Genomic DNA, 26,571 nt, shown 5'->3' with positions numbered 1-26,571 from the left:
AAATGTGGCTTTATCGTCGAATCCTGAAGATATCTTATACCGACCACATTACTAATCGGGCTGCTTTTCTGAGAATGTAAAAAGAAAAAGAGCTGTTAATCAAAATAAAAACAGCCAAAATCGAATACCTCGGTCACATCATGAGGAACAGTGAAAGATATGGACTGCTGCAACTAATCTTGCAGGGAAAAGTAGAAGGAAAGCGAGGACCAGGAAGGCGAAGGATTTCCTGGTTGAAAAAAATCTACGTACGTGTTTCAAAACAACCACTACAAATCTTTTTAGAGAAACAGTGTGCAAAGTACAGATTTCCATGATGGTCGGCAACACTTGAAACGGATAGGCACTACAAGAAGAAGAATTTAGTATGTTTGAAAGGTAATTTAGGTTTACCTACCCCCTAAAAAGAGTATTAGCGTATTTAGTGATAATGCAACAGGGCAAAACAAATAATATAAGCATGAAATGAAATTTTCGAACTATGAACCTTTTGGAACTCAAAACATTTTATGTTTTTGTTTGCACTGATTGGATGAATGTTGTAGCTAAATCCAGTAAAAAGCTTTAGGTCGACAAAAAGGATGTAAATAATTTTAAAAGTTTAGCTCCTTTAAACGAGAAATGAATGACAATGTGAAAGGCTTACGGAAAATGCCATGGCTTCATTTTGAAAAGCAGACACCTTGTACTTTGTTTTATATAGATACACTGTCAGAGGAATTTCCCGTTAACATTGTTGATTTACGAAAAACTAAAAGGGTAGGACGATCTACAGCAATTGCTTTGTTCATGGAACTTCCTTCCATGGAAGTTTTAGATACCCTTTATACTTCCTATTTATCACAATTTTCGAAATCACGAAACGCGTAATAATTACCCATAAGAAGAATTGAAGTGGATTCAAGAATTTGGTTTAAAGATGAAGAAAACTCTGAACTAGACCTATAGTCAAAACCATAATAGATGACCGATATATAATTAAACGATTACCAAAAAAGCTTATTAAATCTTGGCAATGGCGAGCGTCTACTTGGAAGAAAGAAGCAACTCTAGTTGACACCATCTATCTATCGCCCGTCGGCAAATTCAAACAAAAATATAACTCCAGACCATCTTTTACCACCTTTAGTCCAGACAAATTAATATATATATATATATTTAATATATTTTTTACCATCAAAAATGAGATATTTTAATCAAATGTTGTATCAAATGTAATTTGCAGAATAATTTTGAATTACGTTCCGCTAATAAACTCGCTTTTTGTCCTTCAAAGTAGAAAAAAGTTTCAATTATATTGCTTAATAGTATAATTGTCTAACAATTTTAACTGTACTAATCCCCAAGTATAAATTTTTAAGTGCTAAACTGATTGATTTACGATGAGTAACCCGGTTGTAAAAATACCGGCATGTGCCTAGATAAAGGGACATCGGTTTACTCGAATTTCATAACATACAAATATTATCTCTTTGAATTTGCCGACGGGCGAAATATCGATGGACCCGGCTTTACAATCTTCTATTATTTCTATTACAGAAATTATCATCATGAGCAATTGACACGTATCAGACTTTAATTCAAAAGTATCAGTGCAAATTAGGAAACTAAGAGAACGACTAGCTGAATTGACTGATTCCAACTTGCCCGCCCTGAATGAAAACCTACACATTCTTAAAGTATTTACGTGATTAATGCAGTGAATTGAAACATGCAAGCCAGAGAGACGATGTTATAGCTGCTCTTGAGCTTAGAACTGCGAGAAAAACGGCCTTAGAGTATAAGATTGCAGTTTTCCCGCATTGATTTTGAACACCGCGTAACATTGCATTTTCCCGTTTTTAAACGTTATTTTGGATCAATTGTGACGTGATTGTTAATTAACAAAATCTTAGTATTTAGCAATGTACATTTAACTAAACTTATTTAGTGCATAATGTTTTGTGTTAGTGTGTGATTAGTTATAATTTGAATTTTTGTGCTTGTGATTTGTGATCCTGATCGCGTCGTCAGCAGCAAATAATATGGAGCAATTTTTAAGGTACTAGATTGATAAATTTTTCATACTTTTTTTACATTACATAGGTACCTATACATTATATATCTGTCCATTAACTTCCTCAATTCTGGTTTATTCAGTACCTTCTCTCCAATTTTATCGATCACCAGTCTCAGTTTTTGAAGAACCTATGCGAAATCATCAAAAGTGTCAAAATAGACAGAGGATAAAGAATAGGAAACGAAGAACCAAAAACACTAGTTACGCAGACGACGCAATATTGATAGTCCAAGTTTAAGATAGTCTGCAAAGACTTGAGGACAGATTTAGCAGAGGAGCAAAAGCATTTAGGTAATATGACAATCTCATCTCAGAAAACTAAAACAATGGTAATCAATAAAGAAATTGTTGACATTAGTATTGAACAAGTAGTGGAGATAAAATACCTTGGAATTACATGGAGACCTCGACAAAGAAATAAGTGGTTCAGTATAAAAAGCAAATAGACTAGCACGATGCTTTAATAACACCAAGGCGAAACCAACACTGAAATCTTCTATTTTTTCTTCTTCTTTTATATAGGCAGTACTGCCTGTTTTTCTTCAACGGTGCCTTTCATTCTGCCCCTAAGTTGTCATTCCATTTTTTCCTTGGGCGTCCTATACTTCTCCTGCCTAACGATGACTTGTCCCTGGCTATTTTTACTATCCTTGATTCGGACATCCTGCTTATGTGCTCATTCCACTCTTCTTTTCTGATCTTTACCCAGGTATTTATATTGTCTACCCCACATAGATTTCCTTACTTCTTACCCTTTTCTGTAGTCCTTCTCCAGCAATCCTTCTTAAGATCTTCATTTCATTGGTTTCCAGATGTCTTCGTGCTTTGCTTGTATCTGGTCTTGTTTCCGCCGTGTAAGTCATAACTGGCCTAATAACTGACTTATACATTCGGGCCTTTGTTTCCAATCTTAGGTGTTTGTATTTCCAAATTGTGTCGTTTAGGCATCCGGCCGTTCTACTGGCTTTAATGATTTGGCCTTTTACCTCTTCTTCGATATTGTTGTCGGCTGATAAATTAATTCCCAGATATTTGAAAGTCATTACTTGTTGTATAATTTGATTGTTTAACTCCAATTTGCATCTTATTGGTTCTTTGGCAATTACCAATCTTTTTGTTTTTTGGGCTGATATTTTCATATTCATTTCTTTTGCGTTAATGTTGAACTCGTGCAATAATCTTTTTAGGTCGTCTTCGAATTCTGCTACTAACACGGTGTCATCAGCGTAACAGAGTATTTTTATCTCTCTATTGCCCATTTTGTACCCTCTAATTTTCTTCACTTGTTTTATTATTGCATCCAACGTTATGTTAAACAGTAGAGGGCTTAGTGTATCTCCTTGCCTGATTCCTGTGTTTGTTTCTATATTTCTATGGGTTCTGTTATTATTCCATTGACTTTCATTTCTATTTTATTTCTTACATATATGTTTTCTATTAGTTTTAAGATATCCAGTGGTAAATTTTTGTCATATAGTAGGTGTATCACATCTTTTAATTGGATTCTATCAAACGCTTTCTCTAGGTCTATGAAGCAGAAAAAGGCTGGTTTGTTATATTCTAATGATTTCTCCGCTATTTGCCTTATCACAAAAACTGCATCGTTACATGATCTTCTACTTCTAAATCCTTGTTGTTCATCCGATATATTTATGCACGCCATTATTTTCTCCATAAGTATTTTTGTTGTGAGTTTCAGTATAGTGCTCAGTAAATTTATCCCTCTATAGTTACTGGGGTGTGCCCTATATCACCTTTCTTAAATAACGCTATCATTTAAGTGGTTCTCCATTCTTCTGGAATTCTTCCTGTATTTATTATTTTACTTATAAGGATATTTTAAAAGTTCATTAGCTCTTCCATCTTTCCCAGGAACTTCTCGATTTTTCATCTTTTTATAGGCGTTCTTTATACTTATATCTTCCTCTTTAATTTCTGTTTGCTCATCCGATTCTAATCCTGGTGTTTCTAGTTCTTCGTGATTAGCTGTTTGATAGAGGTTTTTTAGGTAAGTTATCCATGTATTTGTATCAATATGTTTTACTTCTATCAATTTCTTCATCTCTGCTCTTCGACCTCTTATTATTTTCCACATTTTCCTTTACATCCCATAAAAATTTGCAACACTGAAATTAAGTCAAGAATTTATGAAGACAGTATAAGACCAATAATGACATAAATATGCATTAGAAACAAGACCGGATACAGTCACAACACAAAGACTACTGGAAATGGCAGAGATGAGCTTGCTGAGAAGAATTACAGTTAGTACGCTGAGAGATCGAAAAAGGAGTGAATACATTATAAACAAACGTAACGCACTGTGTATAGACGAATCGACACTACAAAGGAAAAAGGACGACCGCTCAAGCATCAGCCGTTGTCGGTCCTCAGCATCATCATTATATTCTGGCTTTAGAAACCTGTACAAGCCCTACCCTCCTCAAGAATTTCTCTAAAGTTCTCTATCCATCGCCATCATCCACCAAGGACGTAGTCCCATATTTCATCGACATTATCAAGGAACCTTGTGTGGCACCTGGGTGTCTTCTTCTCTTACCAATGGGTCTATCAATTAGCGTTTTTCTAGCTTCTCATATTGTTCCAATCGCATTACATGCCTATGCCTACCCACCTCAGATGTCTTTTCAATGTATTTTATGATAGTTCCTAGTATATTCTACAAAGTTTGAAGTTGTATTGTCTTCTCCACACTCCATTGTCATTCACCGATCCCATCTTTTCTTATTTGTATTTTTACATCACACTGTTTGTAAATTATAACAATTTTAAAATAGTGAAACTTTACTTATACATTAAGTTTTATTTAAAACAACGAGAAGTCAAAAGAACCGAAGGTCTAAAGACTTCTGGAAAACAAAAATCTCCTGACAACCTGTACACGAGCCTTATACAGTTTACATGGCATGCCGAACGATAAATAAATAGGTAGACATGAAGGAATCTACAATATGCGTTTCACAACCCAGTCAATTGATCCAGGTAAAAATAAAAAAATCCATCGAATTTTGATTCCTAGTAGGTACTTAAAATGTGAGTATTTATTTATTTTATTTATCGTATGGCATCGATACAATAAGAACACATAATTTATAAAAAAAAGTATATAAAACGTTACATAAAGTATCACAAACGAACATCTAATGTATTAATGTAATGTAAAACATTTTCGGTCGCATTCAGGAACTCATCAAAAACTCCAGGGTACCGCCTTCGGGGGCATTCCTCAATAATGTGACGGACGGTCTACCGTTGCGCACCACAGTCACATTCAGGAGTAAGTGCCTTTCCCCATCTATGAAAGCTGTCAGCACATCTACCGGTACCTGTTCTTATTCTGTTCAGCGCCGTCCATGTATTGCGAGGCAGTTCAAAGCCTGGCGGTTTCTGATCGATACAGTCCATCTGGTGTGCTTCCTGTGGTGAGTCGCTCTCCCATTGTCTTCTTCAAGCGTTGGTGAGGTCGAAATGTTCCTGACGTAAGGAGGTGGCCCTTAGTAATGGAGGATATCTGGAGCGCAGTCTGTTCATTTCGATATCAAGCTTATCATGGTGGACGGGTAGTTGATGGTTAGCCTCGATTTTTCGATATTCTCTGAGAAAAGAGTGACTTCTTCTTAGTTTCGGCGGTGGAATGTGACTCAGAATGGGAAGCCAGTAGTTCGATGTTGGTCGAATTGTAATTGAGATCATTCGCATTGTCTGGTTCAATTGGGTGTCAATAATCTTCGTGTGTTTGCTATTGAGTCATACCGGCGAAGCATATTCAGCCGCCGAGTATACGACTCCGAGAGCGGATGATCTGAGTACGGAGGCTGAAGACCCCCATGTGGCGCCACATATCTTTTGGATTATATTATTTTGCGTCTTCAGTTTTTCTGCCGTTGTTTGTGGGTGTTCCCTAAAACTTAAAGTTCTGTCAAGAGACACTCCAAGATATTTCGGTGTTGAGTTATGAGTGAGTAGTCTGTTTTCAAAGTGAACGGAGAGTTTTTGTTGACTTGGGCATTATTCAGATGAAAACAGCACACTTCAGTTTTCGTTGCATTGGGCCGTAGCCTCTATTTGCGAAAGTATTCACCCATAACAGCAAGGTCATTCGTCAGTATTGTTTCTGTAATATCCATGTTATTATGTCTTGCTGCAATGGCCCAATCGTCAGCGTAGCTAAATTTTTGCGAAGTTGTCCTAGGTAGGTCCGCGATGTATAGATTAAATAGTAAGTGTGCCAAAACAGATCCTTGTGGCAGTCCATTGCCGAGCTTCATTTGGAAACTTTTTAAGTTGCCCATAGTGACGTGAAAATGTCTGTCGGTGAGCATGCTATCAATGAGTTTGGTTACCTTTTGGCACGGAATGGCACGGTTCAGTTTGCAGATTAGTCCTTGTCTCCAGACGCTGTCGTATAAAAGCAACGGATGTTTTTTGCTTTCTTTAAAAACCTGCTTCAATATGTGTTGTTAGAGATAGAATCTGATCTGTACAGCTGCGGTTAGGTCTGAACCCTGCTTGCTCAATAAGTATCAACCCAAATATGTTGTTTCTAATTCTCTTGTGGATTAAGCGTTCCAACAGTTTATAAACACAGCTCAGCAGTGCAATCGGTCGGTAGTTTTGGGGTTGATCATTTGCTTTCCCTGTGTAGAAATCTGTGTTAAAATTATCTATGTAGAAATCAGCCAGCCATTTCCTAGAATATTTGCCACAGTGGAGTAAAAATTCTGGATGTATTTTATCGAAGCCGGGTGCCTTTCCATACTTAATTTCTGATATTGCTGAGGTAAGTTCTTCTGGAGTAAACTCGTCAGAGTATTCAGATGTAGGCAGGCATGCAGACTTTAGTATTTTTAGTTCTTGTTTTAATTTGGTGGTGTGGTCACGATCTCTAGGTGCCCTTGAGTTTGCTACAATGTGGGAGACCACTCTGTTGGGAACTATGGGTACTTTGTCTTTAGTTGAGTGTCTGCTACTACTAAGTTTTCTAAGTAAGGACCATGCTTTTCTGTTTGATTTACTAAAGTCTAGTTTTTCCAGTTTCCATCCATTTTTGTCGTCTGGCTGCATCCAAACTGTGCAGTAATTCGTCCGCAATTTCTCGGTCTTGGCTTTCGTTGTATTCTTGATAAAATTTCTCGCATTTTTCATCCTATCCTGGGACATAATCTCTACGATATCCTCCGGGTATAGTTTTCTTCGCTGTAGAGATAACCGCGCCAACAAATCTCATATAGTTTGCACGTGTTGGGGTTATCCATCCCCCAAAATGTGAGTAGAACTAAGGTAATAAAATACATTTAAGATTTCGAGACCACTACCATCCGTTTTTTTTTAGTGCTGATGTTTAAACTACAGTACTAAAAATACGAGTGGCACAAAGGCGCATGGAAAGATCGACTCTCGGCGTGACAAAAAAAGACAAAATAAGGAAACAGTTCCACAACTAAAATCACGTTCCACAACTAAAATTTCCCATGTTCCAGTGTTTCCATACATCAAAGTTTGTCCGACTAGACACCGTTAAGCTATTAACAAATTTTCAGCTTGCTATTAATTAACTTTTTGTAGTTCTACACAGCGGAGTTAAACAAAGCTGCGTAATATCCCTGACATTACTCCTAAACATAACGTATTGGATCATGAAGATCCTAGGTGCAACTGGCATAACTAGTTGGAGCACTTGGAGTCTTCCACCATCGCACGCAGACTACATTTATTTCCTAACCAAACATAGCAGCCATATGCAGAAGAAGATCGACAAGTTTGCAAAATACTCCAACCTAATGGGCCGTAAGGTAAATACAGAAAAAACGAAACTCTTAACAAACGACAGCCAAGAAACTAAAATTTAAATAAATGAACGATAAATATACGAAGTAGATAATTTTACATATCTCTGATCAATCATGCGAAAAAGGCCGTAGTAGATCAGATATAGAAAAAAGACTAGTAAACGGCACAACATGTATAAACTGCCTGAAAAGAGAAAATCTGGAACCCAGGCGATATGTTAGAAATACCCAAAATCAAAATATTTGATAGCTGTGTTAGGAGTATATTATTGTATCGCGTAAAATATTAGAGACAGGAAGAAACAACAATAAAAAAATTACAAATCTTTATAAATAAATTGTTGTGAAAAATTCTAAAAATATACTAGCTTGATAAAATAACAAACGTAGAACTATGAAAGAAGAACACAACAAGAGAAAATGACATGATTAAAAGAAGAAAAAAAAAAGGAATTAAGATACTCTAAGAGAAGCCAAAAATAATATAACCAGACAGGCACTCGAATACCCACCAGAAGAAAAAGAAGAGGTAGACTTGATAATAGCTGGCTAAGAAATGTAATAAGAGATCATGAAAGAATTGGCCTGAGATGGAGAGAGGTCAAACCGAGAGCGAGAAATAGAGAGGAATGAAAAATATTTTGAAATAATTTGTGGAGGAAATTTCGAAAAAATAAAAGAGAAGATTAAGCCATGATCCTGCCAATCAATCATCTTTCACTTTTGACTAAGAAACGCAAGAGAGAGAGAGAGAGAGAGAGAGAGAGAGAGAGAGAGAGAGAGAGAGAGAGAGAGAGAGAGAATTAAAGGTTATAAAAAAGCTTATTGATTTACTACCCTCAAATTTTACAAAGGTATTTGTTTCTACCACACAAACATCAGTGCTTACCATTTGCTGACAAATTGGTAATCTTGGCTAGAAGAAAAATATAACTGACGGAAAAGGCATGAAACTCGAAGAGAGGACAGCAACCAAAAGATTTTATATAAATGATTTTATATAAATGAAGCACGAAGTATATTTAATGGAATGAAGTATATGGAATGCACTAAAAAGCAATTCGTTTGAGAACAATACATAACAATGAAAACAGCAAAGGAAACACAATGTAAACTCGAAGCTCTTAAAAGATTTGAGTACTTATTAACTGTCATCAAAAGAGAACTTAAATGTGAATAATAAATACAGAAAATAATTATATCAAGCAATCGTGCTATATATAATAAAGGATCTCAATGGGGTGCTAAGAAGCAAAAAGAATCTCGAAAAGCAAAACTCACCCACAAGATCGTAATAAGGCCGATAGTGACGTATGCTTAGTGTGACCAACTAGCCCGAAAAATCCGGGACATGGCCCGAATTTCGAAGTCGTGTCCCGGCGTCCCGGACAAGGCTTCCGGGCCATCCGAATTTTCAACGTTTTGGTAAAATTCTATTTTGAAATTTTGAATACGTTATTCTTCTAATTCACATCAAATTGAATTGGTGGGACGAAAAAAAGTCGACAATTTCTAGAGTTTAATTCTAATACCACATCCAAAACGCATGCATTTTATTTCGGTGGACGGTGGACTTTTTTTCGTTTCTGTATTTTAATTATCGTCTTTTGAAAAATAAATGGCCCGATTTTCATTGAAAAGTCCCGGATTTCAGATATTTTTTTCAGCCTTGTCCCGGATTCGACTGAATTGGACTTGGTCACACTACGTATGCTTCTAAATCATGGGTCACAACAACAAAAAACCTCAAGTTGTTATTAGCTTGGGAGTGGAAAAGCGTGCGCAAAATCTTGTTGGCAAAAACATAAATGGACAATGGATAAGAGGAACAAATAACGAGCTAACCGAGCTCTGTCAAGAACCCAACATATTAGCGGTAATTAAAGCGCAAAGACTTAGGCCAGATGGTTGGCCATGTGTAGAGAATCGCTTCACCTAGAATTATCGAAATGGTAGTACCTAGTATACTAGCAGGCAAAAGGCGAGGAGGAAGACAGAAGTAAAGATGGAGCAACGAAGTTAAAGAAGATAAAATATGAGAAGTCTTAACATAACGAACTGGGAAAGAAAAGCAACTCACAGAAGGTAGTGGAAGCCACGGAATTATTATTATTATTATTATTAATATTTGGTTTCAAACAATTTTTCAAATTATTTACAAATCTTCGCTTTAAATTGACCTACATATACAGGGTGTAACGAAAATACAGGTCATAAATTAAATCACATATTTTGAGACCAAAAATAGTTCGAATGAACCTAATTTACCTTAGTACAAATATGCACATAAAAAAAGTTACAGCCCTTTGAAGTTACAAAATGAAAATCGATTTTTTCGAATATATCGAAAACTATTGGAGATTTTTTATTGAAAATGAACATGTGGCATTCTTATGGCAGGAACATCTTAAAAAAGAATTATAGTGAAATTTGTGCACCCCATAAAATTTTATGGGGGTTTTGTTCCTTTGAACCCCCCCAAACTTTTGTGTACGTTCCAACTAAATTATTATTGTGGTACCATTAGTTAAACTCAATACTTTTAAAACTTTTTTGCCTCTTAGTATTTTTTCGATAAGGCAGTTTTTATCGAGTTGCGGCTGCTTTTTTAATATGTTTACATAAAAATTTTATGGGGGTTTTGTTCCTTTAAACCCCCCAAATGTTTGTGTATGTTCCAATTAAGCTTTTACTGCGGTACCATTAGTTAAACACGGTATTTTTAAAACTTTTTTGCCTCTTTGTATTTTTTCGAGAAGGCACTTTTTATCGAGATATTACTTCTTTTTTAATATGTTTCAAAATATACCTAAAAATGTAAATCATAAATAAATTTTCATATTTTTACCAAGTCTCCATAATCGTACTTAGCCATATACAAATATGTGGTGGATTTGACAAATATTCAAAATATCTCGATAAAAACTGACTTTTCGAAAAAGTACTAAGAGGCAAAAAAATTTTTGAAATATTGGGTTTAACTAATGGTACTATAATAAGAATTAAATTAGAACGTACACAAAAGTTTGGGGGGGTTTAAAGGAACAAAACCCCCATAAAATTTTTATGGGGTGTCCAAATTTCACTATAATTTTTTCTTCAGATACTACTACCATAAGAATGCCACATGTATATTTTCAATAAAAGATCTCTAATAGTTTTCGATATATTGGAAAAAATCGATTTTCATTTTGTAACTTCAAAGGGCTGTAACTTTTTTTGTGTGCACATTTGTACTAAGGTAAGTTAGGTTTAATCGAACTATTTTTGGTCCCAGAATATGTGACTACATTTATGACCTGTATTTTTGTTACACCCTGTATAATTAATAGCTTCATTAAAGGAGGAATTTTAGATCCCGTTTTAGATTTACTGCAAGAAGGATTGTAATCGACATCCGTCGCGGAAGTGAGAAAAACCTTAAATCTATTTATACTGCGCCGATGCTGACTGCAAGCCGTCCGTACTGTTTTATAATATCTTTATTTTTGGACGATATCGACGCCCATGTTATCCCCAAAATGCACAAACATCCAAAGAGCGGCTTGGGCAATAGAACAGGTTTATTAATAACTCAGAAAGGCCCGCGCAGTTCCATTTAAGGCACTAGCTCGGGTTACACCACGGCCATTTTCAGAATATACCGAAAAACCGACGAGAGGGGACAGGAAAGGCGTCTCGACGCCAAAAATAAACCGGCGGACGCCTTACACGGGAAACGGCGCTCTCTCTGTGCAAATCTTTTTCGAAGATGGTTTTTACGGGTACGGAACTTTTTCTAAGAGCTGCCGAGGACTTTGGTGACATTGTTTTATAGAGCCGACTGAAGATGGTTTCCTATTCTATTTTTTTAACTAAAACAGTATAATTAAGTGATAAGTGTGATTTTAGTGATAAGTTTTCCTAGAACTATTTTTCAACATGTTGGATGACATAAGTGAAAGTGAGTTGTGTGGTTGCATATTATTAATATTTAACTGAGCCAAATTTTACTCTTATAACCTATATATTATTTAGTCGTATTGTACTAAACACATAGTAATGGTTACGATAGTTAAAAGATTTTTAAATAAATCGCCCAATACATCGACATTATACCATTTACGGATATTTTCTTGTGCTTATAAAATATTTCAAGCACATAATACATGACTTGCAGAGTTAATTTACCACAGCGCAGTTTTTAATTTTGATGCTTTTTTTTTTTTTTTTTTTTTTTTTTTTTTTTTTTTTTTTTTAACATCCCATTTATTTACAATCTGTAATAATGATTACAATAAGTAAATTGTTTAACAATTAAAAGAGACTTGCAGGAGACTGTCCAGTGACAATAACCTATAAAATCATAATTTTAGTACTTAACAAAATTATTTGTGACTAATAAATAAAACCCTATAAATAAAACTCTATAATAAATAAAATATTTTTGAAAATTTAAAATTTAAAATTTAAAATCTTGTTCGTAGATCGCTTGGAGTGTGGCGCTTTAGCCTTCTGTTTGCCTGGGGTCTCATTAGGTTCTTCGCTAGCCTGTTGGGGTGGTTTTGTAGTCGGATGTCGTATTTTTTGGCGTAACTGGCAATTTCTTCTTTGACAGTCTTCATTTGGAGATCACGATTGATGTGTTCATTGGGCATGTACCACGGTGCATTTGTGATAATGCGCAAGGTTTTCGATTGGAATCTCTCCAGGATGTCGATATTGGATCTCGACGCAGATCCCCACAGTTGGATACCATAGCTCCATATTGGCTTAATCACTGCCTTGTATACTAAAATTTTATTGTACAAACTCAGTTGTGACCTTTTTCCTATCAGCCAGTACATTTTATTGAGTTTCAGACCCAACTGTTTTCTTTTCGTGAATATGTGTTTCTTCCACGTTAATCTGCGGTCCAAGTGCATACCTAGGTATTTTACGTCATCCTTTTGTTGTAGTACTTGATTATTTATTGAGACGGTTGGGCACGTATCTTTTCGATTAGTGAACGTTATATGTACTGACTTGCTTTCGTTTACTTTAATTCGCCATGTTTGTAACCAGATATTTATACTGTCGAGATTTGTCTGGAGCAGTTGCGAGGCGATGTACGGGTTTGAGTGAGCTGCAATGATTGCTGTGTCATCTGCATATGTGGCTGTGATGATGTTTTGGCTTGTAGGAAGATCTGCTGTGTAGAGTAGGTAGAGAACTGGTCCAAGGACACTACCCTGAGGTACTCCAGCGTTGATTGGATATAAGTTAGTGCACTGATCTTTAACTTTTACAAGGAAATGGCGGTCGGAGAGATAGGACTTGAGGATTAGAAAGTAGTTGAGAGGAAGGACTTTTCTTATTTTGTATAGCAAGCCAGTGTGCCAGACTTTATCAAAAGCCTGCGAGATTGATGCTTTTAAAATCAAAATATTTATTTTTGTTTTGCTTATTTTCTTAGAATTTCCTATATTTTATTTGTTAACAGTATTTACTTACTATACTATGTTAATGTATTTACTTATTTGTCAAGAACACTGAGTTACGTCCACTAAAATCCAATTCAATCCATAATTATTCATATCTATTTTTTTTGTAATTTAGTTTATGCTTTCAACTTATAATTTCCAATAGCTTTTCAACAAATAATTTCCACTACAGATTTGTTTTATTTATATAATTTATCTGGGTTTTACAGTGCTCCGAATTTGACATGGTTTTTGAATACTCCTAAGAACACGAAACAAAAACGAATCATTAGGCTACTTTTCTATTATATATTTTGCATTTGTATAAGTTATCATTTCTTTAATATTCCTATTGTATTATTAGTTTTTTATCGACCATTTTCCCCACCACAATACCTAGAATAATGGAGTTTAAATATCTAGGCATCACACTATCCAGCTACGGAAAACTCGAAACAGAAATGGAAGATCAAGTGAATAGAGCAAACAGAGCCGCAGGTTGCCTGAATAACAGAATATGGAGAAATAAAAATATCGAAAAAAAATGAAAGGCAGAATTTACAAAACAGTCATCGGATCAATAATGATTAACTCGGCAGAAACCCGCCCTGACAAAGAGAGGACCAAAAAATTCTCGAAACCGCGGAGATGAAAACTTTTCGAAAAATTGATGGTAAGACACTATGGGACAGAACCCTAAGTACAGATATACAACGGAGATGCAAGGTGGAGAACATTAATAACTGGATAAGAAACAGAAGAGTAGAATGGAATGACCACATAAGACGAATGACAACAAATAGTGTAGTAAGGACAGCGAGAGACGGTTCCCCATTATTAAGAATATCAGTGGGAAGACCACGAAAACGATGGAACGACAACTTACGGCAGGCGTGTTGAAAAAACCGACAGAGTCATGTCTATACAAAAAGAAGAAGACAATACTTGTAATACCATTGTTTTTTACAATAATTTCTAATCTGTGTATATTTACCATTTGCGAGTTATCTAATTGGCTGGAATAGCTGTTATAATTTGTACTAAATATTCAGCTGTTTTTCCCCTATACTTATTGTTTCAGTTATGCTACATATTTCATCACTAGCATTTCACCGCAAATCAACCCTTTGGAGCTATTACAAGTACTATTGAAGTCGAAAAATCTCCTTTCTTCATCTCTTATCTCAACTAGTATTTACGCCAGTAGAACGATCCTCTAATAAATAGTCACAGAAGCCATTTTTCTATCGATGGTGGTTTTCTCTTGCATAAAGAGGTTTGGGATCAGAAGTTGTGTTTGAACAAAATTCTTGAGAAGTATGTTGGATTATCTACAAGAACAATATGAACTAACTGCAAATCTTTCTTGAAGATGGTTTTTACAGCTACGGAACTTTTTCGAAGAGTTGCCGAGGACTTTGGTGACATTGTTTTATGTTTTATAGAGCCGACTGAGGATGGTTTTATAAATTTATTTTTTTAACTAGAACAATATAGTTATTAAGTGATGGTGATTTTAGTGATAAGTTTCCGTATAACTATTTTTCAACATGTTGGATGACATAAGTGAAAGTGGGTTGTGTGGTTGCATATTTTAATATTTTACTGACTAATTCTATCTTACTGTTATAATTTTGTACTAAACACATAGGTTACAATATTTAACAGATTTTAAAATAAGGTAGCAAATAATATGAACTTTAATACCATTTACGGATCCTTCTGTTGTGATTCCAAAAGTGTGAAGCATCTAACTAAATACATAACTTGCGGATTTAGGTACTTAACCACAACGCAATTTTTAAGTTTTATATTTTTGAAATCCAAATATTAATTTTTATTTTGTGTATTTTCTATAGACTTTCTTTTATAGAAAACAAATATTAACTGGAAATATTAACTAAAACCCTATTAGGTCCATAATTTTTGCTATTTATTTTTTTTAATTGGCGGAAAGGAAAAGTGATTTTTGATATCCCGAATCAAACCATTATAGAATATTTTTGTATACCTATTCTTTTTTCATCGTCACCATCTAGTTATAAATTCCTCATTTTTTAAGGTTTTCTTCCAAAGTATCTAATCTTCTATAATTCTATATTTTAAGCTGCTTGAAGTAATACTGTTCTTACTCTTTTAAGATCACTTGTATAGCATGATTACTCTAAACAAGAAATTTAAATTTGAAGATAAGAGTGATGTTGACAAGGTTTTACCTTTTCTCGACCATGTTTATGGAATGGAAGGTTGGACATTGAATGCAACATCAATGAAAAAATTGGAAACCTTTGCGCTGTGGGTGTATAGAAGAATTCTGAAAATATCGAGCACAGAACCACAGATTAACATGTTAATCAGTGGCAGAACTCACACATAAAAAGGTTCTCAGAAGGATGAATAAAGAAATGAAAATCTGAAATACAATCATTACAAGAAAATTGGAATATCTCGGATAAATTGCACATGGAGGATGATATAGCTTGCTCCAACTTATTACGCAGGAAAGATCCAATAAAAAAAACCTAATGAGTCGTAGAATATCGTGACTGCGCAATCTGAGAGTGGTACGGATGTACATCGAATTAGGTTTTCCAGCAGTCTCTAAAATCAGAAAAGCTATGATGATTAGCTATGATGAAGAAGTATAACATGTATGTGATGTGGATGGTATTGTACCTCTTTAGTCAGTTCTCGATTGCTAATCCAATACATATCTTTATTATTTAATTTTGCAAGATTATCATCCCAGGTCCACTTTGATAACTTTCTCGATGATATCGCATGCTACGGTGTAGGTATTTTATACTCTTTATACTCTATTTTAAATGATTAATTATAAAGTATTGTAATGAAAATAACGTAGTATAGGTACTCTTTTTTCTTTTTTCACTTTACATTTTGTTATTGTTTTTGTTGGTTGTTCATTTTTACATTATAACAACTTTTCTATTTTCTTCTTTAAATGCCCTCTCCGCTGCAAACGTTGGCTATTAACATGGCAATTCTGATCTTGCTTATGGCGTTTCTGAATACTTCGACTGATGTGCGCCCAATACTCTCACAGATTTTGGAGCCATAAATGTCATATCCTGCTGGCTTCGCCTGCCTTCTATTTTCCCTGGATAATCAATTGAAATATATATGGTATTTAGCGCCTCCCATATTATGGGCTAGATATTCAAGTTTTCTTTATTTAAAATGTGCTCACGATTTCTATCTCTTTTCCGATTATGTGGATTACCTTTTATTTTTATAAAAAAATCCACGACGAAAAAATTTCCTGTGGTTGGCTGTATACCATTTACTACAAAAAACCATGAAATCCTTTATAAAAGGTATATTTGTTAAAATCCCTATACAGGGCTACATCATAAAACAAACAGAACTAGTTTTCAATCGGTTGACCGATCATCATCATCAGTGTTTCTTGAATCAAACATGCTAATAACAGAATTAAAAATATTAGGGTAAAAGCCCTTTAAAATTAATCCGTCATAGGAACATATAAAATTGATGTGACTTTACACATGGATGTATAAAATATCCAATGTTTCACGCTCGAGGTACCATAGAGCTAGATTGACTTGTTCACATCATGGCTGTGTTGAAGCAAGTGCTTGCTTCTCGAGCGTGAAACATTGGATATTTTATACATCCATGTGTGAAGTCACATCAATTTTATATGTTCCTATGACGGATTCATTTTAAAGGGTTTTTAACCTAATATTTTTAATTTGGTGGTTAGCATGTTTGATTCAAGAAATACTGATGATGATCGGTCAACCGGTTGAAAACTAGTTCTGTTTGTTTTATGATGTAGCCCTGTATAGGGATTTTAACAAATATACCTTTTATAAAGGATTTCATGGTTTTTTATTTTTATGTTTGTGACATGTTCGATTCGAAATGCAAGAATGAAGAATGCTTCTTATGAAGAATGCGTCGTTAGGTCTACATTTCGAATGGGTCATCAGCGTCCACGCCTCCACACCAAATAACAGAATTGGAAAAATGTAGCATTTAACTAGACCTTGTTTTAGGGGATGAGGCAAATCCTTACTAATTAGGAACCTTTTCCTATTGATAAATGCTGCTTTAACTAATTCTATACTAGACTTTCTCTGGAATGTTCCCATTTGGCATTAATATTGGTGCCAAGATATACAGTTGTGTCCGCGAATCTGTACCCGTGCGTCATCATTTAAAGCATACGAAATAAGTCGATGATAAGTCGGAAATTAAAATTTACTAAACGGAACAGCAAGTCACTTAAGCGCTGGTTTCCTCGAAAGCGGCACCGACAAACTGCGACCGTAGCACTGCGATGAATTACGTCAGATTACGGTGAAAAATTCAAGGATCTTCACTGCGGCAATGGAATGTGCAAACTCAGCAAGCGGTGGCTTCCAAAGCATCCTTGGAAACCACCGCTATTATTTTGCATGGTACAGTTTTTTATGACGTTATTCATCGCAGTTTTACGGTCGCAGTTTGTCGGCACCGCTTTCGAGGAAATCAGCTGTTAAGTGACTTGCTGTTGCGTTTACTAAATTTCAATTTCCGACTTATCATCGACTTATTTCGTATGCTTTAAATGACGACGCACGAGTAAAGATTCGCAGACTCAACTGTACATAACATTTTATATCGTCAATCGGTAAGGGGTTTATCTGTGACCGTCGAGCACGTTGTTGCTTTTGGGTGCTTTAAGTTGAGTCTCAGGTAGTATTCCTCATGGATTGAATTAACCCTTTCCATTGCTTGATATACTAAATCCATGCTTCTGGAAATAATCACCCTATCATCGGCACATCCCATGTTGTTCGTTAAGTCACCGCTTATTTTTATGCCCTCTGCATTTTCCGTACGTTATTTTAAATATTTCCTCAGAGTAAACAAGACGAGTGGGTATGTAATACATTCCTGTCGGACACCTTATTTAATATCAACACTTTCAGTTAGTTCATTGCCTATTTTTCCCCTGACTGTTTGACCCCAGTATAAGTTTTTCACAATTCGAATACCCTTGTTGTTAATATCTGTCTTTGGTAGAATATATATTAGTTGCTCGTGATTGACATTGCCATTTGTGACATTTGTCACACACTCTTCTATAAAAATCATCTTGGGGACTGCTTTAATGCTGTGATTGATCAAGCTTATAAGTAGGTAGTTATCAGAGAGGGGGGCATTTGGTTTCTTAAGATTGTAATGACTGTCAAATGCAACAAGTCTTCTCGGATTTCTCCGCTATTATTTATGTTGTTAAAAAGTACAACTAAATGATCAAGGAATTGTTTGTCTGACTTACATAGAATCTTTAGTATTTCGCAGTGTACATTGTCAGAACCCCTTGCCTTGTTGTTTTTAAGCACTGCAATGGCAACTTATATCTCTGATTCAACGATAGAAAGTCCTGATTCCTGTGTAAATATACGCCTGTGTTATAGACTATTGCAAATATTTTGACTGTCACCAACAACAGAAATTGGCAGAAATACTCAAAGCAACAAGTGTAGACGACACTGACTTAAAAATCATTACAATATTTTACTGGCATCAGATAGTTCAAATCAGAGTGGAGAGTAACATACCCCATATTAAAAAAATATTAATATGAATACCATTCACTCCAGGGCTACCTACCAAGTCATTGAATTATCGAACCTATTCCGGAATATACAATTTATCCACCTTCCATTTCCATCCTAATTTTAGTTCAATTTGTAGAGATTTTTAGATTTATTTGCTTTATTAAGTATTGCTCATTTATTTACTTAGAACGTAAATATAATTAAATAGTTACAAGGTGATGGAATAATGTGGTTTCATGAGACTTACGAAGACTTAAGAGCTTCTTCTTATAGTTCCGTCTCCTATCGGAGGTTGGATATCATAATGGCTATGGTCACTTTTTTGACTACTACTCTGAATAATAATTATTGTAATGCACTACAGTTAAACCATTCTCTAAGGTTCCTCGGCCATGAGATGCGTCTTCTTCCTATGCTTCTTCTTGCTTGGATCCTTCCTTGCATAATAATTTTTAGCAACTCATATTTTTCTCCTCTGTTTATCTGACCCAAATATTCCAGTTTTCTTGTTTTTATACTTTATGCTATTTTATTATCAAAATTTCTCCTTATTTAAACGTCGTAGTACTTTAACATTGGTAATCCTTTGAACCCACTGAATTTTCAGTATTCTTCTGAAACACCATATTTTTAACGCTCTGATTTTTCTTATAAGAGAGACAACAGATTTTTCTATTAAGAGACAATACTAATCAATATCCAAGTCGTATAGTGATATATAAAATATGTAGCATCTTAGAACCCTTAATCTGACAGGCAATTGAACTTCTTTGTTTTCATTGTCTTCATTTTTTTAAATTATTGTCTTGCAGTTTTAATTCGGAATTTAATTTCTTTGCTTTGATCATTTTTGTGATCATCCCAAGTTCCCAGATACTTTATATATTTACTTTTTCTATTTGGGTTTGCTCTATCATTAACCCTTCATTGCCATATTTTGTTTTTGATACCATCATAAATTTAGTTTTTTCTTGTTTATTTTTAGTCCATATCTAATGCCATTAATCGTTAATTATATTTACCAATTCTTGTAGCGATTCCAGGATGTCTGTCATTATAACGGTGTCATCAGTGAGTCTAATTTTATTTACTATTCTTCCGTTTATAGAGATTCCCTCACTTAGTTCCGCTATCGCTTCCTGAAATGTGGCTTCATTGTACACGTTAAACAATATTGGCGACAGAACACAGCCCTGCCTTACTCCTCTCTTTATATCAATATTCTCGGACTCTTGTTCTTCTATCTTTATATTGGCCATGTGGTTCCAATACATAATGATGATAATTCGTAAATCTCGTCTGTCTTTATCTCTGTTTTTCAATAATTCTATTAATTTTTCATATCGGATACTGTCGAATGCTTTTCCGAAGCCGATGAAACAGGAATAAATATCTACATAGGTTCATATCTAAGCGTCTTTGAGAGAGAGAACAATAAACCCAAACAATGCCTCTCTTGTTCCAAGTCCTTTGCGGAACCCAAATGGGGTAGCATCCCAGATCAGGACGATATACGATAGTCCTTATTGAGTCCTAATTGTCTAATTACTTTAGTAAATACATTGTATAAATAAGCTAATATCTTGGCAGATTCGAAGATGCTATTAAAACCCTGCTAATTAAATCATTTTTTGCAAAAATATTTTTCCTTAGCTTCAAACAACAGGAATTTATTTATGTACATAGAAACGTCTTACACAATCGTGAAGGAAATGGTAGCATATTTTCAGAAGTAAATCATATAATCTCAAAAATAGAACACGTAAAGCAGCAGTAAACAATTTTACACAAGTTGACCTAAATATAAGTTGTAATTCTAAAAAAAGTCTAGGTGTGTGTCAAATAGCGTTGCTTATTCCGTTTTGGTGAATATAAAAATATTAATTTTTGAAAAAAAAATCGAAACATATTTTTTAAAATATTAAACTAATTTTTGATCTATCTTATAATATTTAAAGCAATTACTTACAAGAAGAAGCAAATATTCTCTAAAATTTTCTTCTTCAACTGCCGTCTCCGTGACAGAGGTCGGCAATCATCATAGCTATTCGGACTTTAGAGATGGCTGATCTGAAAGGTCAAGTACCATTCTCTTTGCGTAGCCATGATATTCTACGTCTCGCTATGCTTTATTCCTTGGATCTTTTCCTGCATAATGAGTTGGAGCAAGTTGTATCTCTCTCCACGTCTAATATGTCCGAGATATACAAATTGTCTGGTTCTGATTGTAGTTAAGATTTCCATTTCTTTATTCATCTCTCTCAGACAGTGGCGTGCGGTGACATTTTCGGAAGAGGAAGCGATTCAATAAGAGGTTAACAAATATTTTCTTACGAGGGTCGAGATCAAAATATATACCTACTTAATAGGTATATACTTAATGTATTACCTGTTAACTTATATCGACTAAAAACAAGAACTACAAAAAATTAGGTATAGTGTTTAACCCAGTCTGAGAGACATGCACACGCCTTGAGAATGAGATTCGGGTGATACAAATTCATTGGGGCAAGGAGTATTTACTCTCATAAGCGGGCGTCACTCCATTTCGCCCCAATGCTTCATACTATCCACTTCCCCTCCTATAATAGCACTCTGATGCGCTATAGGGGCTTTCTATCAGCATTATGTGGGAGTCCTGGATACAAGGACTCACAAACGAAATCCTACCCCGATCAATGCAGGTTAGTGACTCTAGTGACAGTATATCGTATATCTAGTGACTTATCATCGATCTGTACTGCTTGCTTAGTTTCTTTAAACTTAAAAAGAAGAGTTCTATTCAAAATTGTTTTTATATTCCGATTTCGAATCACCTTCCATAAAACAACTTTCAACAATATGACACTTATTTACTTATATTTGAATCCTATCCTCCTATCAAACAATGCAATTTTTTGTCGATAACATCGTCGTAAAATTTTGGATTTTCTGATAATTGTTTAATGCACTCTTTTTCAGTGGATAATAGGGCTAACTTGGAAAGTGTGTCTTCGCTTGTGAAATTTATTGTAAAATTTTAATGCGTTTTAATACTGAAAAACTTCGTTCAACTGATGCACTTGTAGCTGGGATAGTTAATATGTACCTACTAATTCACACAACTTGACCACTTCACACAGATACTTATTTAAACCAGTAGTATTCAAAAAATTCAACCGATTCCTAAGTATTTCTTTATCACTAATTTCAGGTGTTTTATAAATGACATTTAACTGAGAATGCAAAGCTAGAATATCAAAAAAAAATCATAATTTAATCGTACTGAATTAAATACCTCTGTGGGAGATTTTGATGAATTATAATCAGACATATTAAAATTACATAATTCTACATGTTTTATTTCTTTAAAATTTTCAAAGTGATAATTCATTTGTTGTAGAATATTATCAAAAATTTCGATGTATAATCGTCGATGGGTCTCTCTTTCGCCCATTATTTTTCTTTTAGGTTCGAAGCCTATATTTTCAGCTTTATCCCAAATATTTTTAAACAGCTCATTTTTTAATCATCATAAGTCATCAAATTGCCTTATACAAAATGCAATGTCACTTGACTTCGTGTGTAAAATGTCGTAGGTACTATAAATTATCAGTAAAAAGAAAAATCTCAAAATGTCAAATAATTTATTAGTAAAAATATTAAGCAAAAAATTGAAATCGAAATTTTCTTTAAGCCATTGTACCTAAATACCTACCCCTTATAGCAGCAGTAACTGTCTCCGCATCTCGTTTTTGGAATCGGAAGGCGCTCGGACGATCGCTTCCAGGGGTATCAAAATTCGCGTGAAAGGAACATGACTAGCGGGTGAGGGTATCAAACTCTGACCAATTTTTGAACGGGACAAATGCATGACAAGCAGCGATTTTGAGATGCGCTTCCGTCAGAAGCGGACTGAATCGTTGAATTGTGTGCATATTTGAGTCCATTCGTATGCGATCAATTTTTAATAATCTTTCAATGCCTATTATTGCCTAAATAATATGTAGATTACTTAGATTAGGGAAACATTGTTGATAAATTAATAATATATTATGTATTTTCTTATATGGAAGTATAGGGAGGCGGTGCTTCTCCCGCTTCCATGGACCGCACGCCTCTGCTCTCAGAATATCTTGTTTGTGACGTGTTATGTCCAGACTATCCTCCGCGCCCCGAGCACTTTGATCTCTGATGCACCACTATAGGGACTATTATCAGCAAAATGCTTATCATGTGTTAGTGATCGGTACAAGGACTACTACGTGAAGCCGTGTTTTTGTAGACTTTTTTCGAGGTAGGTCTAAAACATATAAAAGCAACATTAGTAAATAAGTTGTCTCCTTTTGATAGAGCTACGATTATCTAGAGTTTGTTGTACATTTCCTAATATTTGCTATTTGAGTCTTCCGTGCTTTCACCTATGGTACACATCATGCCTTAGTATCTCTCTAAATTCTGGATAATGCCTTGTAGGCGAGCGGGAGATACCCCTAAAATGATCAGGTACTGACCATGGAGGGCCCAAGGGCTAATTTTATTCATACTTTATATTTTCGAGGGTGCTGAAAACGAAAACGAGGTTTATTTTGAATTTTATGTTTGGAAAAATTGTCAAAATCGCAATTTTAACCTAAAAATAAAAAAAAAATAAATCACGTTTTTTTGCGTTTACCTCGCTACAACTCTGTTAAACTTTAATATTTTTTTATGAAATTTTTACAGTATATAGCTCTAACATTTCTGAAGACAACGGTACTTGTTTTTAGCTTTAATTCTTATTCTGATAAAGGTTATGAATTTTTTAAAGGGAAAGGTACGGATTTGTGCATTGCAAAGTTTAATCGCAAAAGTTGAGTGACAAAATTTAAAATTTAGCCTTTTAATAACGTTTATGTTAAAGTATAGAGTACAGGGAAGTTTTCTGGAAAATTTTTGATCAAAATGTTTTATAGAAAAAAAAAAATAGTGCAACTTTTATTATCGACATTAGAAATCCCCGATATAACGGTTATTTTTCGAGATACTGACCATGTGTGGTGAATGTTATTGATGGTGCTGAAAACGAAAATGAAATTTATTTTAAATTTTGGGTGGGCGAATATTGTCAAAATCGCAATTTTATCATAGAAATAAAAAAAATGAGTTCACGTTTTTTTTTGCGTTTAACTCGCTACAACTCTGGTCGATTTTAATATTTTTATTTAAGGTCTGTAAACTATATGTTGCTCGATTTTTTAAAGACAACGGTAACTTAACATCAACTATTTTTAAATCTAAACAAAATTTTGAAAACCAACTGTCCTCAAATAAGAACAAAAAACCTCTTTATAAATATGTCAGAAATTCTATTTTATCTAAAGTTTCGTTACCTATTTTAAAAACCGAAACAGGCGAACCAACCTCAGTGAAAATGGAAGTTGCTACTATTTTTGCCAAAAAATTTCAAGAAGTGTTTACAATCGAGGAGGCTCTTCCGAATACTTTACGTGTTGTTTCTACAAGAAGTAACTACGATATTAGTGACATAGACTTTGATCCAGAGATTCTTAAACAAAAAATTTTGTGTTTAAAATCCTTTTCCGCTCCCGGATTAGACGGTTTCGCCGCAATTTTATTTAAGAAGTGTGCAAACTCGATTATCCATCCGTTAAGTTTTATAATGAAAACCTCATTTTTGTCACACACTTTACCTGATGGCTGGAAAATCTCTAGTGTTACTCCAATTTATAAAAAAGGTGACAAGTTAGATCCTGACAATTATAGACCAATTAGTCTAACATCCATTGCGGCTAAATTGATGGAATCAGTTATTCGCGAATCGGTTATGAACTTTCTCTTAAACAATAATAGAATTCCTATTTCCCAGCACGGTTTTATACCTGGAAGATCGGTAGTTACTAATATGTTAACATGTGTTAATGACTGGTCTCTTTGTTTGGACAGTAATCAACCTGTTGATATTATATATTTAGACTTTGCTAAGGCTTTTGATCGAGTTCCTCATAAGAGACTACTATTTAAGCTTGAACATAACGGTATTAGAGGAAACTTACTTGAGTGGATTAAAGGATTTTTAATAAACCGTAAATTTTGTGTACGCGTTGGTGACTGTTATTCCTCAATGTTTAGTGTATACAGTGGCGTTCCGCAGGGTTCAGTGTTGGGGCCGATTTTGTTCCTAGTGTACGTTGCTGATCTGCCAATTCACCTTAAAAGTAACATGTCGCTTTTCGCTGATGACACAAAGTTATATGCAAATCCCTTTTCTGGTTACAATCAATTACAGACCGACCTTCAAGAGGTTGCTAAGTGGGTAGACGATTGGTGCTTGCAATTAAACACATCCAAGTGTGCAGTTCTACATTTAGGTAAAAACAATCCAAGGAATCGGTATGTACTTTCAAATGTTTCTCTAAAAACTGTTTCGCAGCAAAAAGACTTGGGTGTACTTGTGACGGAAACATTATCTTGGTCTGAACATATCCAGTCGGTATGCAATAAAGCTAGAACATCAGTTTACTTATTATCTAAGACTTTCTCTAAGATATCGCCAAAAAATTTTGTTGCTCTCTTTAGTGTATATGTAAGACCTATTTTAGAGTTTGCCGGACCCGTGTGGAATGTCGACTGGCAAAGGGATTCTGATCGACTTGAATCTGTGCAAAGATGGGCAACAAGAATTCCTTATGGCCGTCGTCGTCCTTCCTACGAAGAACGGTTAACCTACTTAAATTATCCTACATTTATGGACCGACGACTTCGTGGGGACTTAATAATTGCTTATAGAGCGTTACAGGGAAAGTTTGGGATAGATCTATCACATCTTTTCCCTTTGAGTAACGATCTTAGATTGCGGGGTCATCCATACAAATTAGCCAGACAACAGTTTCACAGTAAGTGTCGTGAGAACTCTATATCCAATAGAATATTTTATACCTGGAACTCACTTCCACACGACGTCGTCGGGGCTGTATCTGTAAATTGCTTCAAAAATAAATATGACTCTTTTAGTTCTGTACCACGGGAACAATAATTTTTCGTTTCTTAAATTAAATTAATTTATAAGTCGTATGTAGTCTTAAGTTTAGGTTTCTTTTTGCATAGTTCTTTTTAGTCAAATGGAGCTATATAGGTCCTAGACCTCGGCTCCTTTTTCTTCTTTAATAATAATAATAATAATAATAATAATAAAAACTTTTTTAATTTTTAGGGCACAATTGCGATTTTGACAATTTTCTCCCACCTAAAATTCAAAATAAACTTGATTTTCGTTTTCGGCACCATCAAAAACATAAAGTAAGACCAAAATTAGCCATTCACCACCAATGATCAGTATCTCGAAAAATTAGCGTTATTTTGGGGATCTATAACGTAGATGTTAAACGTTGCACCATTTGTTTTCTATAAAACATTTTCATACAAAACTTTCCAGAAAACTTTTTTGTACTTATGTTTTATTTTTGAATTTGATTTAAAATCTATATTTCAAATTTTGTCAGTCAAATTTTGCGATTAAACTTTGCAATTCACGAATATGCACCTTGTACTTTAAAAGATTCATAACTTTTACTAGAATAAGACTAAAATCTTAAAGTAGAAACCGTTGTTTTAAAAAAAGTGAGTGATATATAGTGTAGAAACTTTAGAAAAAAATATTAAAACGGACCAGAATTGTAGCGACCTAA

General features: G+C 34.6%; 1 protein-coding gene across 3 annotated transcripts in view; it reads left to right on the top strand.

The window, feature by feature from the left end:
• The first annotated feature begins 1,722 nt into the window (after positions 1-1,722).
• The window catches only part of LOC126885696 (uncharacterized), a 46,286-nt gene continuing 21,437 nt past the window's right edge, over positions 1,723-26,571 (top strand). Inside the window, exon 1 of one of the 3 annotated variants that reach the window (XM_050652407.1) lies at positions 1,723-2,041. Coding sequence is in view for 2 of the 3 variants with exons in the window: in XM_050652405.1 (XP_050508362.1) it covers positions 11,791-11,812 (22 nt within the window). In the remaining variant the exon portion in view is untranslated. Of the gene's footprint in view, positions 2,042-11,489; positions 11,813-14,796; positions 14,883-26,571 lie in introns of those variants that run through there. The other 2 variants (XM_050652405.1, XM_050652406.1) reach the window with 2 other exon arrangements.

Source organism: Diabrotica virgifera, chromosome 5, assembly GCF_917563875.1.
Source record: "Diabrotica virgifera virgifera chromosome 5, PGI_DIABVI_V3a".
In the NCBI taxonomy this organism is placed as follows: domain Eukaryota; kingdom Metazoa; phylum Arthropoda; class Insecta; order Coleoptera; family Chrysomelidae; genus Diabrotica; species Diabrotica virgifera.
The sequence above is the reverse complement of the archived record's forward strand: the minus strand, read 5'-3'. Positions and strand labels throughout refer to the sequence as shown.